The 23136-nt window shown below is 46.7% G+C and overlaps 1 protein-coding gene across 1 annotated transcript in view; it reads left to right on the forward strand.

The window, feature by feature from the left end:
* IPPK (inositol-pentakisphosphate 2-kinase) overlaps positions 1–23136 on the forward strand; it is a 55813-nt gene that overhangs the window by 3818 nt on the left and 28859 nt on the right. Inside the window, exons 2-8 of the mRNA XM_061163635.1 lie at positions 5007–5054; positions 7138–7233; positions 10472–10538; positions 13492–13613; positions 14492–14581; positions 19756–19814; positions 20233–20305. Of these exons, the coding sequence (XP_061019618.1) occupies positions 5007–5054; positions 7138–7233; positions 10472–10538; positions 13492–13613; positions 14492–14581; positions 19756–19814; positions 20233–20305 (555 nt within the window). The remainder of the gene's footprint in view (positions 1–5006; positions 5055–7137; positions 7234–10471; positions 10539–13491; positions 13614–14491; positions 14582–19755; positions 19815–20232; positions 20306–23136) is intronic.

Consider the following 23136-nt stretch of genomic DNA (forward strand, 5'->3'; position numbering starts at 1 on the left):
ATTTGTAGATCATACTTCTTAATGGAGATATTGGAAGCAAATAAGAGTTGTTTTTTCTTTTTTGAAAGACATATTCCCAAATCCTGGGCTTAATTTTCTCCTGAATCTAGTAGAAAGTTAGATATGTTAATGTTCTGTTGCCTATAGTATTTTTTTAAACAGGTAACTTATTCTGTATTTGAGGTTTTTAATGGTATTCATATAGGTGGATAAAGCTGATGAGAGTTCTTTCTTGGTGTAGTCTCATTGAGGAACTCTGCATGTAGCCCTGTCTTTATTCCTGGGATCACCTGTAGTTGAACGGTTAGGATTTGGTTCTTCCAAGACATTCTCTCTTTGGTGGTTTTCAGTCCTGGCCTTGGTGAGTGCTGTGGTCTGCCTTTCTGGCATTTGGAGGTCTGCCAGTTTAGGCCTGGTATCCTAAGGTGGCATGGTCACTTCCCCCACCCTGATGATAACCTTCTTCCTCCTCAGTCAGAACTGTCAGGACAGCACCTGCCCCTTTTACCAGGAAGGTAAGCAAAGCTTCTCTGTGCTGCAGAAGGACAAGACCACAGCTCTGGGTCACCCACCCCTTGGTTTGTTTGGACACTGGCTCTGTGGCCATCATGTGGCCTTGGAGGGCCTGGGCTCTAAAGCCTCCTCTTGGACTTGCATACTTCTCTGTCACCCTCACTGTACTTTGCATGCACTTGTGGTTTGTCTTTACAAAACATCCTGCTTCTCTTCCTGCTGTTGGATTTTCCATCCTTTAGAATCCTTCTGAGCACCTCTTCTGCTGCGGTCCCTGAGTGTCCTGCCTGTAAATGCCACCTGGGCTTGCACCACCTCTGTCCTGTCTCCCACCTCGTAACTGGCGTCTGTGTCTGCTTCTGACCTATGGCAGCTGTGGGTCCACACAGACAGATGAAACTTGGGAAGGAAAGTGCCCTTCCAGGCCCAGGCACCTGCTGTCCCCACTTCCTGTCTGGCCTCCCTTCAGAGTCTTGGGCTGCTCTCTGTGAAATGTCTCCCCTCACCCTCCGTCTGTTCTGTCTGAAGCTGTCAGCCCCACACTGTCCCACACCTTGTCCCCCTCATCCCTCTTCTGGAACTGAGTTGTGCTTCTGGTGGTTTCAGTGGACGCAAGTGGCCTGGCCTGATGTTCTGTCACAGGTGTTCTGGTGGAAGATCTGGACAATGGCTTGGGGAGGGGGGTGTCTGTGAGTGGTGGCCTCACCAAAAAGCAGGGCTGAGCCATTTTGGGGTGCCTGGGGCACCACCCTGAGGCTCTATTCTTCTGTTGCTGGGTTTATCTGTCTCCTTTTCCCTTGAAAGTTGCCTAATCTCTGCTTCCCTGGGAATTTCCTGGGGTCCTGTCCTGGGTAGTATCCTCCCTCTGGAGGTAATATCCTCACTTGACTTAGGTTTGTCCTCCAGCAGCGAGGCTTCAGCAGCTCATCACGTCATACCTTACCTTTGCCGAGAGGTCCTGGAGTCTTAATTCCACCCATGAATTTCCTCCCTTGGGCTTCACATGGGTAGGTGACCCTCTTGATATATTGTTTTTGTATTCTTTCATTTCTATTTAATGCCAATCATTAGTTCCTTTCACCGCCCCAGAAAATACAGAATATTAGAAGGAAGAAAGTAAAAAGCATCCAGCATTTCCCTGCTAGTAAAAATAATTTTTGGTAACACCTGATGCACTTCCTTCTATAACATGTTTTTATTGAATGCTTAAGAATGGTATCTGTCTGTTTTTGTTTTCTGCCTTTTCTCTCAACTCTGCAGCGTAAATCTGTAGACACTTCTTCACACACACACACACACACACACAAGGCTCAGAGCACCGGGCAGCCAGGGTTCTGTGCTGTCAGACAGTCACGCGGTTGTGCTTTTAGAGCTGTCATGAGCCGGACTTTGCGGATGTCTTGGTATTCGGATGACTTGGATGGGTTTTCAGGGGGGATCAAAGAGCACGTCCTAGGTCCTGGCACATAACATGCCAATCCTCCCCCACCGCAGCCTGGGACCCTCACTGAATGCTTTCTATTCTTTTTAAATTTATTTATTTTTGTTTGCACTGGGTCTTTGTTGCTGCGTGTGGGCTTTCTCTAGTTGTAAGGAGTGGGGCCTACTCTTCCTTGCAGAACACAGGCTCTGGGGCCCGTAGGCTTCAGTCATTGGCAGCACGCAGGCTCAATAGTGGTGGCCCATGGGTTCTAGAGCAAGTTCTAGAGCCCAGGCCCCATGGTTGTGGCACCTGGGTGAAGTTGCCCCATTGCATGTGGGATCTTCCCTGAGCAGGGGTCAGACCTATTTCCCCTGCATTGGCAGGCAGCTTCTTAACCACTGGACCACCTGGCAAGTCCCTCTCTTTCTTTTATAAGTACAGTGTTATATGCATTTTGAGATTGTTTAGTGTGTGTGTGTATTTATATGTGTCATTTTTCCATTCACTGACTTTTTCAGTCTTGTTGAAATCTTTGGTTTTCATCTAGTGTTTCAAGGCATAAGAGAGCACACCACACTTTTCTATCCTGAAGGACAGAAGAGGTATAGGTCCTACCTAAGATTCCCTGTCCTGCTTTGGAACAGGGAAGAGCTGCCTCTGCCCTGGACCACGCAGAAACTCTTCTTAAGCCCCTCTTCTTACTCTCATCCCTTTCTCTTCATGTTCTTGACATTTATCCTAGACACTGTGGAGGAGATATATCTTAAACATCTGGTTTCAGATTTTAAAAGGGAAGGAGTTGTTTGCTTCACAACTGGTTAGAACTTTGTGAGCTGGCAGGGCCCTGGTGCTTACCAGATTAGGTGTGCATTTGGGCTCCTTCATGGGAATCTCCCTGTGGGCGGTTGCATCAGTCTTGCTACAGACCACGGGTGGCCCTTGAACTAACCATATCTTTATGCCAACCAGGGCTGGCAAGGTTGATTTCTCATCTTTTCTCTTTTGTCCACCTGAATGGGTGTCACCTGGTCCCACGGCTGGCTTGGGGCGTCACAGGGCCACCAGCTCAGCCCAGTCAGAGCCTCAGAGGGGGCAGTTAGTGCTTGCTGTCCAAAACAGGGGTGCCGCTGAGTGCTGGCGTTTGTGGAGACTGGCCTTCAAGGCGGACACTGCAGCGCCTGTGGGGCTGTTTCTGGTGACAGTTTTGAATGATAAACAGGTCAGTAGAGAAAGCAGTTTTCCTTGAAGCAGACACAGCATGACACTCAGAATTTCTTAGTAGGTCTTGAGAAATAGTGGAGTTCAGGTAAAAAGTGAGTGTACTTTTAGGGGCCTGAGTTTCTGGGAAGTTGGCTAGACTTCGGGTTTCTGCATTAACAACTTTTGTTTTTCCTTGAATTTTGATGGAATCCTTGGCCAGTTGATTCCCATGATTGAATACTAATGTCTGCCTGGATTTGGGAGGGGGCAGAGATGGCTGGCTGGCATCACTGGACTCAGTGGACATGAGTTTGAGCAAGCTCCAGGAGTTGGTGATGGACAGGGAAGCCTGGTGTGCCTCAGTCCGTGGGGTCGCAGAGTCGGACACAACTGAGCGACTGAACTGAACTGAACTGAGGGGCTGGTACATGCCCTTGACCTTGGCTTCCCCAAGTCTGGGCTTGGGGCTCAGGGAGGTGATGGTTGTCTGGGGTTTTGAGAGGAGTGTTTGTCATCAGAGTGGGATGGGAAGTGTCAGGGGGCCGTGGGCTGGGGAAATAGATCTGGTCTCTACGGGCCTTGCTTGCTCGCGGCCATGTTTTGAGTGCTAAACCTCTGCTTTCTGAGCCTCTTCAATCACCAGCCCCTCCTGCCCCACCTGGATCCCCGTGCCCTAGACAGCACCCAGACTGCTGCACCTCCCTCTCCTCCTGCTGTTCACCGCTTGACAGCCCAGGTTCCCAACCAAGCCCTTCTGCCTGGAACTCTCTGTCTCCATGGGAATGGTTTCTGAAGTTGTCCAAATGGAATTAATCTCCCCCATTACCAAGACTCCATAACACATCCAGGTTATTTCCTTGAAGAATGGCTGTTTTCAAAGGCTGTACTTGTTTAAAACGTTTTTTTTTTGTTTTTTTTTTTTTTACATTTTTGACATGTAATGTTAGCATTGTAAAAAATTTTTGAAATGTTATATTTTTTTGTATGTATTTTTTTTTGAAATGTATGTTATATTGACATTGTAAAAAATTGGAAAATCCAAATAAACAGAACTTGAAAAAATTAAGTTCCCCAGTTGTTGATACCTGGACACATGGTTATCTGTTCTGAAGTTTTTTCAGACACAGTTCACACAAACGCAGCATGCACATACTTTATCTTAAACAAGGGATAGCATCGTATGTGGGTATACAGCTTGACTATGACAAAGTACATGGACCTGTATTCTCATGACCAGCTCCTTCTAGAACCTTTCTCAGGGACCATCCCAGGTGCCGGAGGTCTTAGTCTCGCCTGTTTTTGAGCTTTACATAAATGGCACTGTACCCATACATTATTCTTGATTACACACAGACACACACACACACACACACACATATACACACACACACATATTTATAAAAATAGGTTCACTCTGAAAGCCCCATTCTGTTATCTTTTTCACTTATCAATGATGATGGCTATCCCTCTGTGTCTGTAAATATGGATCTTCCGTATTTTCTGGTTAATGACTACATAGTATTCCAGGGTCTGGAATATGTCCCTCTCTATTTAATCATCCTCCTGTTGTTGAACATTTAGGTTGTTTACATTTTATTTGGAATTGTAAACAGTACTTTGATATGCAGTAGCTAAAATCTTCTGTGCATCTTTTTTCCTTCAGATAAATCACTGGGAGTGGCCTGACTAGGTCAAAGATCATAGGTTTTCCTGGTTGCTCAGTGTCCTCAGACACGTGGCCCAGTAATGGCCCTCACTTCCCCCCGGGGTCACTGGGTGTCCGAGGCACTGCTGAGGCCAGCTCCTTCTCCTACCCTTATCCCCAGGCTTTGTGTGGGTACTAATCAGACTCTGTTTTATTTTCCAACAGCGTTGTGTGGTGCTTCGTTTTCTGAAGTTTCCTCCTAATAGGAAGAAGGTAAGGTCAGTGGATTTGCCACCCCATCGTTAAAATAATTATTTAAGAAAACTTTGATTTTTTTTCTGATGCAAAAGTATTAATGCTAATTTTAGAAATTTGAATATGATACAAGCATTCACTCCTGAAAGCCGTGTGCCCATCATTCCTGCAGGACCCAGTGCTTTGACCTGCTGGGTCATCATGGTTAGTCCCTGGGTATTGAGTCAGGAGCCTCCCAGACTAGTTCAGAGAGCTCTGCTTATGACTGGGAAACCCAGGGCCAGGCCTTGGCTTTGCCATGGTGATTTCCTTACACCCCGCTGCCTCAGTTTCCCTATCTGTGGGGAAGTCTAGCTGTGAAAATGAAGTCTGTAATGCTGTGGTAGACAGTCAGTGTTACAAGTCATAGCTGGCAGTTCAGATGGAGCGCTGGGTTTCTGTTCTCTGAGTCACCCAAGCAAAGTACTGTGGGCACCCTTAGAAAACCACTGTTGTTCTGCCACATGCCTGCTGACCCCTGAGTTGCAGTGTCTATCTACCTTGAGGTGTGTATCTAAGTGGTCACAGAGGTCAATATGCAGTAGCCCTTTGGGAGCCTTTCGTCTTTCATGGCCAGTGGGGAGGGCATGATGTGAGCATAGATTCTTACCTTAAAAGGGGAGAAAAGGCTGGAGTTGCAGGTCACACCCACATGGTGGGGGCAGGGCCGTGGTTCTGGATGGTGAGTAGAAATTGGGCTCAAGATCAGGGTGTCGGAGACATGAGTCACCACCTCACCTCATTTGAATTATGGCGAAACAGCCAGAAAAGATGGTGAGGTGGCTGGCATACGGGTGCCAACGGTGGCTGATTGTGCAAATGAAAGGTACTCTTGGGGGTTAGTTTCATAGAATGAGAAGCGGGGACCAGGGGAGAAAGCTTGGGACTGTTGTCACAGTGGGACTGACTGCAGTGAGGTCCGGGGCTGGTATGGTCAGTGCAGAGAAGGATGGCTCAGGATGGGGGGTGCAGTTGCTGAAGAGAATCGTGCAGGAGGTTCTGTCTCTGTGGAATCCAGGTGGAGAGGAGAAACATTTCGGAGGCTGCCTCAGTCCTCTCCCCTCGCCCCTTTCCCCACTCAGGGTCTGTGGAGCCTGGCCTTGGTGAAGGGTCAGAGTTCTCTAGATGCCTCTATTTTCAGTTCTTCCTCTTTACATTGATTGAGGTAATGTCTTTCAAGGCAACAGTTTGCTGGGTTTTTTTTGTTGTTGATATATAAATGGCTCTATGTGATGCCAGCTGCATTATTTGTGGGAAATTGTGTCTGTTAATTCTGTCAATAATAAGACCTTTTTGTCAGAAGCCTGTGGCCACAGCTCTACAGAACCACTGGATGTGTTATGGAGTTTTTTGCCAGGCCTTCATCCTAACGCAGTAGTGCCTTGGGTTGCAGGCTATGGTCTGCCTGTGTTATGGTGCGTGTGTAGCAGCTCAGACCAAGACCTTCTCAGAGCTTGAGCCATGTGTCAGGCACTTCTCAGCCCGCTGTTGATGAAGACAGCCCTCTTGCTCCTGAGTGAGACCTGTGATCAACCCTTTCTCCTTCTTGCCTTGGGTCAGAGTGAGGAGTACAAGATTGATTTTCTAGCTCACTTAATCTCACAGCTTATCAACTCTTTAAGAACCTCTGGGGTGAAAGTGTTTAATTTCTACATTTAGAGGCTGAAGAATAAAATCTAAATGTCTAGTAATTTTTGGATGGGAAAGATTTTTAAAGTCAGATTCCTCAGAAGGTGTGCACAGGCCACAGGTGGAATTCACATGTGTTCCTGGTGTGAGGAAGGCAGGGCCACAGATATAGTTCTTAAACTTACAGCTTCAGAATCACATGGGGCCCTGAGTAGAATGCAGAGGTGGTCCAGGGGCCCTTGGGGACAGACACTCCATTGAGTATGGTAGTCTTCACGGTGGGGCTTACCTTCCTCTGGGTCCAGGGCCACTGGTGGTTTTTTGTGGCCACGTACTTGGCAGCCCTGTATGTGACAGGGGCTCATGGTGGTATCAGAGTCTGCTTTCTAGGAGCTCCCGGGCATTGAGGCCTTCTTGTCCTTCTCTTTTACAGACCTCAGAAGAAATATTTCAGCACCTACAGAACATAGTGGACTTTGGCAAAAATGTCATGAAAGAGTTTTTGGGTGAGAACTATGTTCATTGTGGGGTAAGTGATCTTTTTTAAATGTAGTCTAAATTCATGGGCACATTCTGTATCAAAATACCAACTCCTCAATTATAGTTTGAAAGTTTGTGCTTCACAGTAACCCCTCATGTTAGTTACAGAGTTTCCAAGTGCTTTTCTCATTTTTGCCCCATGAGGTAGCAGAGCAGATCCTGTTATTTTCATTTGCTAGCTAAGAAGCATGGGATTCTGAGATAGTTTGTCAGACCTTAACTTGCCGGGACCCCTGGGACTCCACCACTCCACCCTCAGGGGGGCACTCAAGTTGGTGAGAGCTCTTGAGTGAGGTTCAGGCAGCAGCCTGGATCTTTGATGGGCCCCTCAGAGCAAGGTAGGGAGAAAAGCGGGCCCCCGTACTGGGAGGTGTGACCTGGTCTCGTGGGAGACCCCAGCTGAAGCTCAGGTGGGGTGATGGCGTCCACCTGCCTGCAGGTGGTCTCACTCACGGAGAGGAGTGCTTGTTACAGGCAGGGTCTGCTGTTTGGATGCTCATGGAGAGGGCAGCATAAGAAGCCTCAGTGGATTGGCCCTGTGATCCTGGCAACCCTCAGAGCAGATGGCCGTGGTCCGTGTCTGGGACAGTCACTCTTACACCTTGGCTTTGATCCCTGCTGCTTCTCTGCTTCTGCTGGCCTTACTGTTTGTCTTAGATCAGAAGCCTGAATAAATGATCAGATTTGTCGTTTTGAACAGAGGGACGACGAGCGCTGCCTGTTTTGCACGTTCGGTACCTTGTGTGCATCTTGAGAAAAATGATACCAAGAAGGTTCAGGGAAAGTTTCTTTGAAGCTTAAGGATCGCCTGGCAAAGTAGAATTTTAAGTGGCTCTGACAGCAAAGTGTCCTCCTTGGACAGCTTGGGATGTACTGTGGGTGGTGCTTCTCTGGGATCCTTAGGGCTGTGGTCTTCTCTGAAGACTGGGGCTAAGGATCCTCTTCCAGGGTGGCCCAGAACCATGGAGCTTGCAGTGTGGTGCTGGCTGCTGACCTGTTGGCTGGGCTCAGCAGCGCCCCATGTGGACTCTCTGCAGGGCTCTGAGCATCCTTGTGGCTCGGTCCTGACTCTTCCGGTGCGCGGTCTGAGATGACCTGTCGAGAAGTTGTGTCTGTCATTTCCACAGCATCCTGGGGTCTCCACAGATCAATTCTAGGCAGTATGGGACTACACAGAGGCAAAGGCCACTGAGGCCATCCTGGGGGCCGGCACCACCCCTCCCCAGCTGTCCTGTTAAATTGTGAAAGCCTGAAACCCACTGCCTGTGAGAGCCTGAGTGCTGTGCTGGGCGCCACCGACTTCTTGGCCTGAATGGTGTCTGAGAGAATGCAGGTGTGCCAACTGTCAGTGTCCTTCTTGGGGCGAGAGGATGCTCATCTGACCAAGTGGGAGTGTTTCTCTGTCTCACTCAGGGCCTCTAGACCTTTCTTCCAGGAGGGGCCAGTGGTGAAGAAGAGTGGTGAGGAGCTTGCGGGTCCAGCCAGCGGCAGCCTGGCAGGTGGGAATAGCACTGGGATGTCCCTTCAGGGCCTTGGGCATGCTCTGACTCCCAAGTTTGATTCTCTTTGTCCACAGTGGACAAGGCTCTGGGCCTGTGAGGTGGATTCACAAGGTCCCATTTTGGGAATATTCACCCTGTTGACATACCTCCTTCGCATGAAGACACTGCCAGAGTGAAGCACAATCTGCTTTTCCTCCAGGTGGCTGTGGTAGTGAGAGGACCGCCTCTCAGGCGGTTGAACGTGGGATACAGAGCACCTCTCTGGTCCAAGTAGGACCATGTTCAGGCAGAATCAGCATTTGTAAACCATACGGTTTTCTCCTCCTGATGACATGAGCTAGGTTAGAGGGGAGCCCTGTTAAGAGTGTTTCCCTCTTCTGTGTCCTGAGATGAGAAATGACTAGCCCAGTGGTGAGAGCAAGGCTCAGATAGAGAGACAGACACACCCCTTGTGCCATGCTGCCTCCAACCTTGCCTGGCTGGTTTGGGGACTGATCTGGGCCTGTCTTCCTGTGAGTTGGAGGTTAGGTGGGACAGGGCGTGATGGAGAAGGTGTGGCATGTAAATGGACAGGATTCCAGCATCCTCTTTCTAGGCCAGTCTCTTCTATCCCCTTGGGATTCTTTAGAAGTCAGAATTCTGACACCCTGGAAATACAGGGAAGAGTGTGAGCAATGTGGATTAAATAGAAACTCTTAGTTTGGGAGATTGCAAAGAAACAGTAAAGCAGAAAGAAGTTGCTCCTTTGTTTTTTGCCCAAATGCACCAAATATTGGCCATCCTGTAGCTGATGGGGGCACAGGATGTCTCACCTGGGGTTTTTTTTTTTTTTTAAAGTTTATTTTATTAGGCTATGCTGGGATTTAGTTGTAGCACATGGGATCTTCGATCTTTGCTGTGGCATGTGGGATCCTTAGCTGCACCTTGCAGGATCTTTTCAGTTGTGGCATGTGGGATCTAGTTTCCTGAACAGGGCTCAAACCCTGGCCCCCTGCATGTGGGAGTGCGGAGCCTAAGCCACTGGGCCATGAGGGAAATTCCTTACCCAGAGATTAATATTTGATCAGACCCTGTTCCTTGAGCTGCTTCTCAGATGGGAATGTGAGAAGCCTCAGGTTGCCCGAGGAGACCACTGGTGAGGATGTTTTTGCAGGCAGAGGGCTGTCTCGGGCCCCTGTTCTGCCATCCACAGACCCCCGAAGAATGAGGATGAGGGCGCCGTGAGAACACAGGAGCTGCCTGAGGAGCGTTCTCTGGAGACTGATTGTGGGTGACACTGGGCACGCTGCTAGCCACTGCCATTGTGGACACCAGCCACCCTGAGGAGGGCCTCTTCCTGTTAGTGCACAGAGACGTTAGTGGTGAAGAATCCACCAATCAGCGCAGGAGACACAGGAGATGTAGGTTCGATCCTTGGGTTGGGAAGATCCCCTGGAGAAGGAAATGGCAGCCCACTCCAGTATTTCTTGCCTGGAAAATTCCATGGACAGAGGAGCATGGTGGGCTACAGTCCATGGAGTCCCAAAGAGTTGGACATAATCTGGACATGTCCTTAAAATAACAGAGCAGCTTTTATTCCCAAAACTCACATACTGAGTGTTTTTTTAATGTGGTAAAATATACATAACATAAAGCTTACCATTTTAACGTCTGTGGTTCTGTGGCGTTAAGTACGTTTCCCTTGTTGTGTAACACACACTGAGTATTTCTTATTTGCTCTTACAGGAAGTTGTTCAGCTGCCTTTAGATTTTGTGAAACAGCTTTGCTTAAAGATACAATGTGAAAGACCAGGTAAGGGATTCTAACTTACAAATTTTATAATATTCCATTTGAAAAGTGTTTGATGTTAGATAGATACAGTTTTTAGCAATTCTTTTGCCAGGAACTTCATTATCAGGGGTAGAAATCCTAGGAGTTTGTGAATACAATTCTGGGTGTCAAATATGCAGATCACTGCAGGGAATATATGACCAAGAACTAATTCATAAAAATAAAAATGCCTTTGAGGGGCAAAAGGTAGGTGAAGGAGATGGAGAAGAGTTAGGGAAAGGAAGGTGGGCTCTAGGGTGGTCTGGAGGAGTCCAAAAGAACACCAGAGCAGACCTGAGCTGTGGAGGGTGGGCCAGGCCCTGGAGGAGGGCAGTCCTGAGGCCCTTCCTTCAGAAGCCAGCACCACCCAATCTGCTTAGCCTCTTGAGGTAAGCTGGGAAACTTGAGTTTTTGTACCTCCCACCACACCTCACTTACTTCCCTGAATTCCGGGAGTTGGTGATGGACAGGGAGGCCTGGCGTGCTTTGGTTCATGGGGTCGTAAAGAGTCAGACACGACTGAGGGACAGAACTGGAACTGGATCACCATACATAGCTTCCTCCATCACCACACATGATTCTACCCAGCAGTAGAAATGTACCCCTCCCCCCATATATACTTGCTCCTCCTCATCTCCCAGACTTTCCGCCTTCACCTTCTGTACCTTTCCCCACTGGCCATACCTTCCCCATCATCACTAATATGTTCCCCTATCAAACCAGTTACCACACATACCAATTACCCCATCACCTCCAGTACCTTCTTCCATCACCTCACATACCCTCCATCATCTCACAGACCACCCCCATCACCTTCCCCAATCACCTCACATACCTCCCGCATCACGTCCCATACCTTCCCCCAATTACCTGTCTTCCCCCATCACCTCACATACTTTCCACCATCACCTCACATACCTTCCCTCATCACCTCACATACCTTTCCCCATCACCTCACATACCTTCCCCAATCACCTGTCTTCCCCCATCACCTCACATACTTTCCCCCATCACCTCATATACCTTCCCTCATCACCTCACATACCTTCCCTCATCACCTCCCATACCTTTCCCAATCACCTGTCTTCCCCCATCACTTCCCATACCCTTCCCTCATCATCTCCCATACCCTCCCCTCATCATTTCCCATACCCTCTCCCCATCATATCACATACCCCTCATCTCCTCATACCTCCCCACATCACCTCCCATGCCTTCCCTATCACTTCCCATACCTTCCCTCATCACCTCACATAGCCCCATCACCTCCCATACCTTCACCCGTCACCTTGCATACCTCCCATCATCTCCCATATCCTCTCCCTGTCACCTCACATACCCCCCCATCACCTCCCATACCTTCCCCTATTATCTTACGTGTTCTCTGCCCATTATTTCCCGTACCCTCTCCCCATCACCTCACATACTTTCTGTCTCCTCACATACATCCCCCATCACCTCATATATTTTCCCCATCCCGTCACACACCCTCCCCCATCACCTCCCATACTCTCCCCATCACCTCCCATACTTTCCCCTAAGACCTCACATCCTCTCCTACCATCCTACCATCTCCCATACCCACTCCCTATCATACCCCTTACATACCCTCATCTCCTCATATACCTCCCCCATCACCTCACATATCTTCCCTCATTACCTCACATACCCGTCCTCCCATCACCTCATATATCACCCCATCACCTCTCATAACCGCCCCTTCCCATCACCTCACATAACTTCTCCCCCATCAGCTCAGGTATTTTCCCTCCACACCTCAGGTACTTCCCCTACACTTATTCGTCACAGTAATGACACTAACCATGTTAAAGCTTTTCCTTTCACAGTCAGAGATAGGGATGCAAAATTTATGTTGTTAAGGAGTGACATGTCTCTTCCTAAATCACAGCCAGGCAGTCAGAGTGTGTAGTAAGCCAATATGAAATTTTTTCTGTATTTGATTAGGAAAATGAAAGAAAACAGGATACTGTGCCCTGGAGCCCCTGTTTTGGGGAGCAGTGAGGAGCAGGGCTTCATGGGTGGAAACGGCCAACGAAGGGGAAGGAGGCAGCAGCCTTGTTCAAAACCTGGACTGTGTCTTGGCTCTGTTTTCCTCATCTAGACAGACTGAGGCCTGCTGTGAGTCTGCTTCTAGTTACTAGTGCCGTGTAGCATCGTTCGTTTTATAATCAGCAGTTATACTGCTTAACAGTAATAAGACTGTCCCTTGTTGTAACAGCGACTCATACTCAGCCTTGTGTGGAAGGAGGAAAGGTGACTTCTCTTGGGATCTAGAGGCCATATCTTATGTGACTGTCTGCAGTATAACTTCTAGTAGTCAGTGCTGAGGAAATGAGTAGTGTTTGAATATTCTGAAGGAAGCTTTAAAAGGAAGGTAGTGGCTGTTGCCGCCTTCCTCTCTGAACTTCTGGGTTAAGGGAGTCAGCAGAATTGGGGGGCAGTTCCCAAGATCACTCTCACTTTTGATGGCAGCTGCATATTTGGGGGTCCCCAGGACCAACCTCAGGTCTGATAATTTGCTAGGAGGACCCACAGAACTCACTGTTATTCTCATGGTTATGGCTTAGGGACACAAGTTAAAACCAGCTGAGAGAAGAGGGGTCAAGGTTTTTGCTGGGACTTGGGCATGTAGACACAGCTGGCCACCTGTGTGGCTGCCCTCAGCCTCCAGCCCCTCTGGAGGTGGAGCTGGTTAACTCCGAGGTCCAAACTCCTACCAGGAATCACAGCGTTATATTTGTGTGACTCTAGGTCCTTATGTAGACTCATCAGGCAGGATAACCCAAGCTTTAGAGGTGACCTCCCAAAAGCTGAGGCTGAGTTGATGCTTCCCGCAACAGGAGTCCAGGTTGCCATGGAGTTGTTCATCACTCTTGTACTGACCCTCAGTTATTTTCCTTGCTCTGTTTTCCAGAATCTCGCTGTGACAAGGACCTGGACACTTTCAGTGGTTATGCCCTGTGCCTTCCCAACTTAGCCAGACTTCAGACCTACCGTTTTGCAGAGCACCGGCCGATTCTGTGTGTGGAGATCAAGGTGAATATTTGTTAAAGGGGAAATGGTGTTGGGGAGAAAGGAGAACTTGTAAATCCATGGGTCATCTGCCTGGAGTGTGCTTTCCCCACCTTGAGGTGGGGCTCCAAAGGATGTTGCTCGTCTCGTGGAGGTCAGTGACTACTGGATAAGGGTCACTCCCCTGCCTCACCTCATGGCTCCCTGTCCAGAGTGGCCGCCTGAGTCTCCCTCAGGAAGCCTCCCTGGTATCTCGTTGTTTCCTTTCTCCAAACCTCTGGTGGTGACTTCTGGGTCATGCTCTTGGCCCTGAGCGTTCACACTCCGGATGTTCAGTGTGGACAATGTTCTGCTTCTCTAAACAGAGGCGAATGTCTCAGGCGTCACAGATGATTCAGTGTCCTGACACTAGGCAGTGGTCTTACATATTGTATGTGAAAACTCTGGATTTTAAAAGACAACCAGAATTTCAGACATTCTGGGATCCCAGGAACCATCAGATGAGCACTTCTGTTCACGCAGTCTTATCAGAGAGACTCTGCTTCTTGGAGCTGAGAGTGTGGGACAGATCTACCACTCATAGAGTCTTTCCAGTCTTGTTCTACAATGAAAACACAGGGTTACTCTGTGTTCCACTTTGTCAAGCCAGCAACTGAGGCCTCCTTGTTCTTCTCCAGGGAGAGTTGTGGGTGGATTCTCCAGTGGCAAAGAGATACTTATAGGGTACAGTGAGGGCGGCATCAATTCCCACTGGGGACTGGTGGTAAAAGCAACGTTTGGGAGTGTTTAGAGCTGACGCCTCCTGAGTCTCCTGGGAATTGCGCTTCACTGCCCTGTAGTCTTAGTCTGCCTGCAGGCGTGTTTGCTCCCTGAGCGCCCTTTCTTCCTCCCCTGTCTTGCAGCCCAAGTGCGGGTTCATCCCCTTCCCCAGTGACGTCACCCATGAACTGAAGCAGAAGGTGTGCCGCTACTGCATGCACCAGCACCTCAAGGTAGGAGGAGGTGGCCAGCTGGCTTCCCATTGCACAGGGCCTTGGGGTAAATGGCTGGGTCGTCTAGAGTTCTTAGAGGAGTGAAATAAAATGGAAAACTGGAAATAAACACTGTTTACTTTTTATTTCAAAACTAGTTCATCTTTTTCTTCCTAACTGAGATAGTTATACATATCCTAAGGTTTACCCTCTTAAAGTGTATAATCCTGCAGATTTTAGTCTATTCATAAGATTGTACAACCATCACCACTATCTAATTCCAGAACATTTCATCGCCTCAAAAAGAAGTCCTGTGCCCATTATTAGTCACCTGTTGTCCTGCCAACCCTTGGCAACTACCGAATCTGTGGATTTGCTTATTCTGGACATTTCATACAAATGGAATCACACAAATTATGGCTTTTTGTGACTGTCTTCTTTTAGTTAACATAATATTTTTGAGGTTAATACATGCTGTGGCATTTATCAGCACTGCATTCTTTTTATGACTGAATAATAATCCTCCATTGTATGGGAACATCTTGTTTATCCATCTGTTGATGGACATATGGCTTCTTCATTTTGGCTACTGTGAGTAATGTTGCTATAAATGTATCTGTACATGTACATGTTTGAGTCACTCTTTTCAGTTCTCTTGGGTATATTCCTAGGAGTGGAATTGCTGGGTCTTGGGGGAAATTCTGTTTAAAGTTTTGAGGAAATGGCAGACTGTTTTGCATAGCTGTAGCACAGTTCCGTATTCCCCCCAACAGTGAACGGATGTGAGAGCTGGATCATAAAGAAAGACCATAAATGCAAATTTTGGGAGATAGTGAAGGACAGGGAAGCCTGGCATGCTGTAGTTCATAGGGTTGCAAAGAGTCTGACATGACTCAGCAATTGAACAACAACAGCAACAAATGTGTGCAGGCTCCAGTTTCTCCACATCCTTGCTTCACCAGCACTAATTATTATCCCTGTTTGTGATTTTAGTCATCCTAATGGATACAAAGTAGTATCTCAAGTGATTTTCATTTGCATTTCTCTAACTGTTAGTGATGTTGAACATCTGTTCGTGTGCTTATTGGCCATTTGTATGTCTTCTTTGGAGAAATGTGTACTCAAATTCCTCACCCGCTTTTGAAATGAGTTGTGATTTTTTAATTTATTTTAGGGGTCCTTTGTATATTTTGGATATTAATCTGTTTATCAGATATGTGATTTGCAAGTATATTCTTCCATTCTCAGTTACCTTTTTACTCTGTTGACAGTGTTGCACAAAAGTTTTAAATTTTGATAAAGTCTAGTTTGTCTTGTTTCTACTTTCGTTGCCTGTGCCTTTGCTTTCATATTCAAGAAATCGTTACCTAAACTAAGGTCATATGCTTTTCCCATATGTTTTCTTCTAAGAGTTTTATCGTTTTAGCTCTTTTGTTTTGGTCTTTGATCTGTTTTGAGTTAGTTTTTATATTTGGTGTTATCTAAGGGTCCAGCTTCATTCTTTTACATGTGATATCCAGTTTTTCCAGCACCACTTGTGAAAAGACTGTCATTTCCATTGATTGGTGTTGGTGGATTTATTGGCCTTATATTAATTCTGACCTTCTTTCTGTTGGTCTGTCCTTATGCCACTCTTGTTGCAATCAGGAAGTATTAGTCTTCTAGCTTTGTTTTCTTTTTCAAGATTGTTTTGGCTATTTGAGGCTCCTTACAATTACATATGATTTTGAGAGTTGGATTTTTTGTAACTGCAAAAAATTGCAGTTGGAATTTTAACAGAAATTACAGGAAGCTATAGATCACTTTGGATAGTGTATAAGTGTTAGTCACTCAGTTGTGTCCAACTCTTTACGACCCCATGGTACTGTATAGCCTGCCAGGAACCTCTGTCTGTGGAATTCTCCAGGCAAGAATACTGGACTGGGTGGCCATTCCCTTGGGATCTTCCCAACCCAGGGATCAAAACTGTGCCTCCTCCATTGCAGGCAGATTCTTACCGTCTGAGCCACCAGGGAAGCCTTGCCATCTTAATAATACTAAGTCTTATAATCCATGAACACAGCTGTCTTTCCATTCATTTAGGTTTTCTTTAATTTCTTTCAGCAACATTTTATAGTTTTCAGTGTACCAGTCTTTTGCCACTTCGGTTAAATTTATATCTAGGTATTTTATTCTTTTGGAATATTGTAAATGTTATAAATAGAACTGCTTCCTTAATTTCCTTTTTGGTTTGTTTGTTGCTGGAGTATAGAAACACAACTAATATGTGTGTTGTACCGTACAACTTTGCTGCATTTATTTATTAGCTCTGGTAGCTTTCTTTGTAAATTCTTTGGAATCTTCTATGTGTGGAATTGTGTCATCTGTGAATAGAGTTTTACTTTTTCCTTGCCGATAAAGATGTCTTTAAGCTTCATGATTTCCAAGAGACCAGCTGAGATTTTGACAGGGAATCATTGTGCTGCACATTTGTGTGGGAAGTGTTGCCCCCTTACCAGTACTAGTACTCCGTGAATGCAGGGTTTTTTCATTTATTTAGGTCCTTAATTTCTTTCAGAAATGTTATAAAGTTTTCAGCATATAGGTCTTATATTTCCTTTGTTGAACTTATCCTAAATGTTTTGTTCTTGGAGATGCCATTGTAAGTAGGGGCTTTCCTGATGTCTCAGATGGTAGGGACGCAGCCTGCAATGCAGGAGACCTGGGTTTGATCCCTGGGTTTGATCCCTGGGTCAGGAAGATCCGCTGGAGAAGGAAATGGCAACCCACTCCAGTACTCTTACCTGAAGAATCCCATGGGCAGGGGAGCCTGACGGGCTGCAGTCCATGGGGTCACAAAGAGTTGGACTTTGGACTGAGTGACTAAGCATTGTAAATAGAATTTTTTAAAATGTCATTTTCAAGTTGTTTATTGCATAGAAATACAATTAATTTTTTGAAATAAATATATGTATTTAATTGTAATGAAATATACATGACATAAAATTTACCATCTTAACCATTAAGTGTACAATTAAGAGGTATTAAGTATGTTTACATTGTTGTACAACTATCATTACCGTCCATTTCCAGAATGCTTTTTGTTTTGTAAAACTGAAACTCTACATCCATAAAATAACACATTTCTTCCTTTCTCAGGCCCCTGGCACCCACCATTGTAGTTTCTATCTCTGTGAATTTGACTACTGTAGGTACTTCATATATGTGGAATCATACAGTATTTGTCCTTTTGTGACTGATTTATTTCACTTACCATAATGTCCTCAAGATTCATCCATACCGTAGCTTGTATCAGAAGTTTCTTCCTTCTTAAGGCTGCATAATATCCATTGAATGTGTATAATATATTTGGTTTATCCCATTCATCCATTGATGGTCACTTGGGCTGCTCCCATTTCTTGCCTGTTGTGAATAATACTTCAGTGAACATGGTTGTGCAAATATTTCTTTGAGACTGTGCTTTCAGTTTTTTTGGGTATAAACCCAGAAGTAGTAGTATTGAGTCATATGGTAATTCTGATTTTAATTATAAGTACAATATTATATAGAAGTAGTAAGAGTGGTTATCCTTATCTTGTTTCTAGTCTTGAGGGGTAAAGCTTTTGGTTTTTCACTGTGGAATGTAATGTTCTCACTGTAAGTTTGTCAAATTTTTTTTCCTATTTTTAGAGTTTTTTTTTTTTTTTTTAGAGTTTTGTTTTTTAAATCATGAAAGAATGTTAGATTTTGTCACATGCTTGTCTTGCATCTGTTGAGATGATCATGAGGTATTTTCCTCTTTCTCTTAATATAGTGTATTATGTTGATTGATTTTCATATGTTGAACCACCCTTGTATTTGATAGATAAATGCCACTTGATGAAGGTGTGTAATCTCTTTAGTATGCTACTTATTTTGGTTTGTTAGTTTTTGTTGAGGATTATTTCTTGAGGGATGTTTGTAGTTTTTTTCTAGTGATGTTTTTGTCTAGTTATGGTACCAGGATGATAATTGGCTTGATAGAATGAATTTGGAAGATTTCCCATCTTTTACTCTTCAGTTTTTTGGAAGAGTTTGAGTGTTGGTGTTGATTTTTCTTTAAACATTTAGTGGAATTCAGTAGCAAAGCCATCTGGCCCTGGGATTTTCTTTGTTGAAAGATTTTTGGTTACTGATTCAGTCTGTTTAGATTCTCTATTTCTTCTTGAGTCAGTTTTGGTAGCTGTATGTTTCTAAAGAATTTGTTCATTTCACATAATTTGTTGGCATATAACTGTTCACAGCATTCCTCTAAACTTATTTTTATTCCTGCAAGATTGATAGTACTATATTTTCTTTCATTCTTAGTCATTTGAGTCCTGTCTTTTTTTTTTTTTTTTGCCATAAGCAATTATCCTGCTAATTGATTTTTTTCACTTGAATAATCCTTGAAGATTATTTCTCACATATCTGTCAAGGCTTTTTTGTTGCATATTTGGATAATGCATGTATAGATGCACATATCCTTTTTTTCTTTTTAAAGCAAGTTATTTCATATGCATTGGTCTGCCAATTGCTTTTCTCTTTGAATAAATATTTGTGATTTTGTCTCTGTCTGTTAGTGGCTGCATACTGTTTACTGATTCTTTCATTCACCATGTGGCTTGCTGTGTCCTAGTCCATAAGAGCAGATGTGCTTTGATTTATTTAGATGTTTCTAGGTCTTGCTGTGTTTCACAGGTTGTTTCACATGTCGCAGTGAACATCCTTGACCCAGTGATTCCTCATAGATTTGCCAAACCAGGGGGCATCCGTCTTTAAAATTTTGATGGAAACCAGCAAGCTGCCTTTCAAAGGTTGTGCCAATTTGTCTTCTCACCGACAACATGAAATTGCTAGTTGGGTGCAACCTACCTTTCCTGGATATTATAATTGTAAACATTTGTTCATCTGATTACCAAAATTTAGCCATGGCATCTTACAAAGTGCTTGCTGCCATTTCTCTGCTCATGTGGAGGGCTGGCAGCTATGTGAGGCTCTCAGGAGGGCCGAGGTTTCTTAGAGTCAAAGTCAGGCTCCCTGTGCCGGCTAGTGATGCGCACCTGGAGGTGGTGTCATCTGCCGGCCCCTCAGCTGCCTTGGTTCTCTCACAGCCACTTGAGCTCTTTTGTGTGTGAGAGTTAGCCCAGTGTGCTTCCCAGTCCAATCATTGACACCCTGTGGTGATCTCTTAACAGGTAGCAACTGGGAAGTGGAAGCAGATAAGTAAATACTGTCCTCTCGATCTCTACTCAGGGTAAGAGAATACTTCTCCTTTGTCCCTAGTGCTGCCTTTCTTGGTGGTGGTGGTGGGGTGTGTGGCATTCTCTGTAGTGGGGGGTGGAGGGCGTATTCTGCGAGGTAGGGGCTACTTGCTTGCAGAAAGCAGGGCCCTGGGCAGGGCTCAGGGTTCTTGCCTGGGGTCAACATTGCCTCAATAGGTTCCTGCAGATTGCCAGTGGCTGGGGAGTTGTTGCCAGAGGAAGGGGCAGAGAGAAGGGTGGGGGTTAGGGGCGGTGATGGGGGTGCCTCTCTGAAGAGGGCTGGGGAGAATACAGCTCCTTAATCTGCAAAGCTTGGAGACCTCAAGTGGCAACTCTTGGGCATGTCCCCTGAGCCACAGGCAGGTAAATGCAAAGTCTGCTCTAATTGTCAATAATATTTTCTCTTTTTAGAAATAAACAGAGAATGTACTTTGCTTTGAAAAGCTTGTTACAGGAGGCACAGAACAATTTAAAGATCTTTAAGGTAAAAGTTGCTTCTATTTTATGGCTTTTGGGTGGGTCCAGTGGGTGTCTGAGCTGAGCTGGATGAAGCCCTGGTGCTCTTGTCCCTGACAGGGCTCTGTGACCTGCAGACAAGGGCATCTGCACTGGGGCTCCTCACTGTGACCCTTGGGTCCTTTGTCCAAGCCTTATTTCACGAGCACGTGTCATCCTGGGACTCCTGGGGTGTGTAAGGGTAACTCCTTGCCCACTGGGTGGCGTCGGATTCGAGGCACAGACCCTGACTCTGGTTCTTGGGTAAGGATGGCCCTGACTGCGTCTCAGGTGTCCTTTGTGGTTGAGATGGGAGTAGGACCTGGGGCAGGACAGCCTAAAGGGTGGCCACACCTGTGCCTTCCCTTACGGTTAACTTAGGGAGCATACAATTAGGGGATCTGCTCGTCAGTTAGTGAGTTCTCACAGTCCTGCGGCTCCGATTGTCCTGCATCCTGATTGTGTAGGGGAAGGGTTCTGCATGCAGCATGCTCACCATCTGGCACTGGCACCTTCTGCTTCCTCACAACCACCTGCATCTGGCACCCTGACTGGACTTGCTCAGGCCTGTGGTCCCTGACCTGCTGCTGTCAGGCATACATGGGCGGGCTGCTGAGGGGCAGAGGAGTGGGCAGAGGGGGTGCGGGAAGAGGGGGCAGATCTGGGGAAGGGTTTGTGTTGGAGATATGTCCCCTGGGGTCCCCCTTGTCATCTTCTCTGCTCACCACTGACTGCTCCCAGCCCTGGTTGTGTTATTAGGTGTGACATATAAGCAAGAGCTCGCGACGGGCCCCGGGTTCACAGGCAGAGGGTCTGTGTGGCGTGGCAGGGCTGCTGGGTCCGGACAGCCTGGGGCCCTCTGCACCCTGCTCCGTGTGGATAGTGCCGCCCTGCATACTGGATGCCCCTCGGAAGTGAGCCTGGGGAATGTGGGAGTGAAGCCTGTTCTTGACTCACTTCTCCCCATGTGGTTCCGAAATCTGGTCATATTGAATCAGCGTTACCTTGTCTCCTTCCACCTTTCCAAATCAAGAAAAAGAGGACATATTTTAAAATCAGTTTTTGTTTTTAACTCTTATAAAGACTTTAGGAATTTTATATTTAAATGCCAAAGATAAGTTCCCTCTCTTCTGGGTATTTATTTGGAACCTATAGTAAGGCTGGCATTTTGTCTCAGGTGGACCCTTTTCTGACTGCCCTCACTTAGGCTGGCCTGTCAGGCCAACATAAGCTGAGTGGTGAGTCTGACTTGGCCCTTGGATCAGTTGACCTGGGACTGGGACTGAGAACCCTGGCTATCTGCTGCTTCTGTTGAACTCAGCTTGGGGGGAAATCCAGAGATTAAGATAATAGTTTCAAAAGAGATGGATTAAAAGAAGTGACATGGAATGGCTTTTTAAAATAACACCAGGAGCAAAGCAGGACATTTTGCAAGTGCTGGCAAGCTCTCCCTTGTTGTGAAGTTCCAGGTGTGGAGGGGTCTCCTGGATCATGATCCGTGCTGACACCATGTTCTCTGCCGTTGGAGCCTTCTCCTTTCTGTCTGAATGCTGTTCACAGACTCCAAGCCTGTGGCTGTGTCCACCCTAATGCTGGACACTTGTGAGATGTGGTGGGGGCCATGTGGGACTGTCATAGAGACTGGGATGATAGCTCTCTGCAAATGTCACATGAAGTTCTTGAGCAACCATATTTGTATATGTAAGACGCCTGTCTGCCTGGATTCCAGACACTGGGGAGAGAAGGCCTTCTACTGTTCAGGGTCACTCAGCTGCTCATGGGCCTGGAGGAGAGAGCTTCATGGTGGGCCAAGGCTTCCCCTGCACTGGACGGCAGGCTGAGCCCTGGCCCTGCCTCCTGGCCACAGCCCACGTTGAGTGGTTTTGGCTCCATACTTCATCTTTCCTGCTTTCCTCCCAGAAGCTCCTGCTTTTCGTTTGCCTGGCACACCCCCCTCCCTCTGTAAGGCCCATGTCAAGGGGCAGCATCTCTTGTTGGTTTCTCCTGGTCCTTTGGTCAGCAGCGGCCTCAGTTGTGTTCCCATCTCCCTGGGCACCCACATCTGTGCCCTCTGACAGCGCTGACAGGGGACTCTTAGGGAGGCATCACGCTGCTGAATCCCTGTCCTTGCTTCTTAGTGGATTGAACTGACTCCTATCTGCAACCTGGGGGCAGAGCTGGGATTGTCCTCATGGTATCATCTACTACTGCATCACAGCTGCTTATCATCTCAGTTTCTGTGGCCAGAAGGAGCAGCATAGCTGGTTCTGGCTCAGGGTCCCTCTGAAGGCTGCATCTCATCTGAGGGCTCAGCTGGGGGCGGGCAGAGGCTCTGCTGCTTGGAGGGTGCCTCCACAGCCACTGGAAGGCGGCCCCACAGCTCCTTGTGGCAGCTCAGTGCGGCTACTGTGATCTGAGAAGAGGATCATTAGGACAGAATCCACAGCATCGTTTTATAACTAATCTTGACAGGGATATACTGTTGGCTTTACTTGTATTCTGTCACACAGACTAAACCTCCCCGGTATGGAGAGAGAACTATGGGGTGTGAGCAGCAAGGGATGAAGGCCACTGGGGACCTACTGGAGGGTGCTGACCACACTTTCACAGACTAGAAAATGTCTCTCCCCTGGGACTGACTGCTGATCAGGGGTGTAGGGATACCCTTTTATGGGCTTTTCTCCTGGACATTGCACACCCCTGTAAAAAGTCAGGGGGTTGCACCTACTGAGCATCCCTTTCTGTAGCCCTGGGATCGTTGGTGCCATGAGGAGTTTCTTTGCTGGACTTTGTTTTAAAAGGCAGGATTGGCCTCCAAAA

Source organism: Dama dama, chromosome 16 (assembly GCF_033118175.1).
Source record: "Dama dama isolate Ldn47 chromosome 16, ASM3311817v1, whole genome shotgun sequence".
NCBI lineage: Eukaryota > Metazoa > Chordata > Mammalia > Artiodactyla > Cervidae > Dama > Dama dama.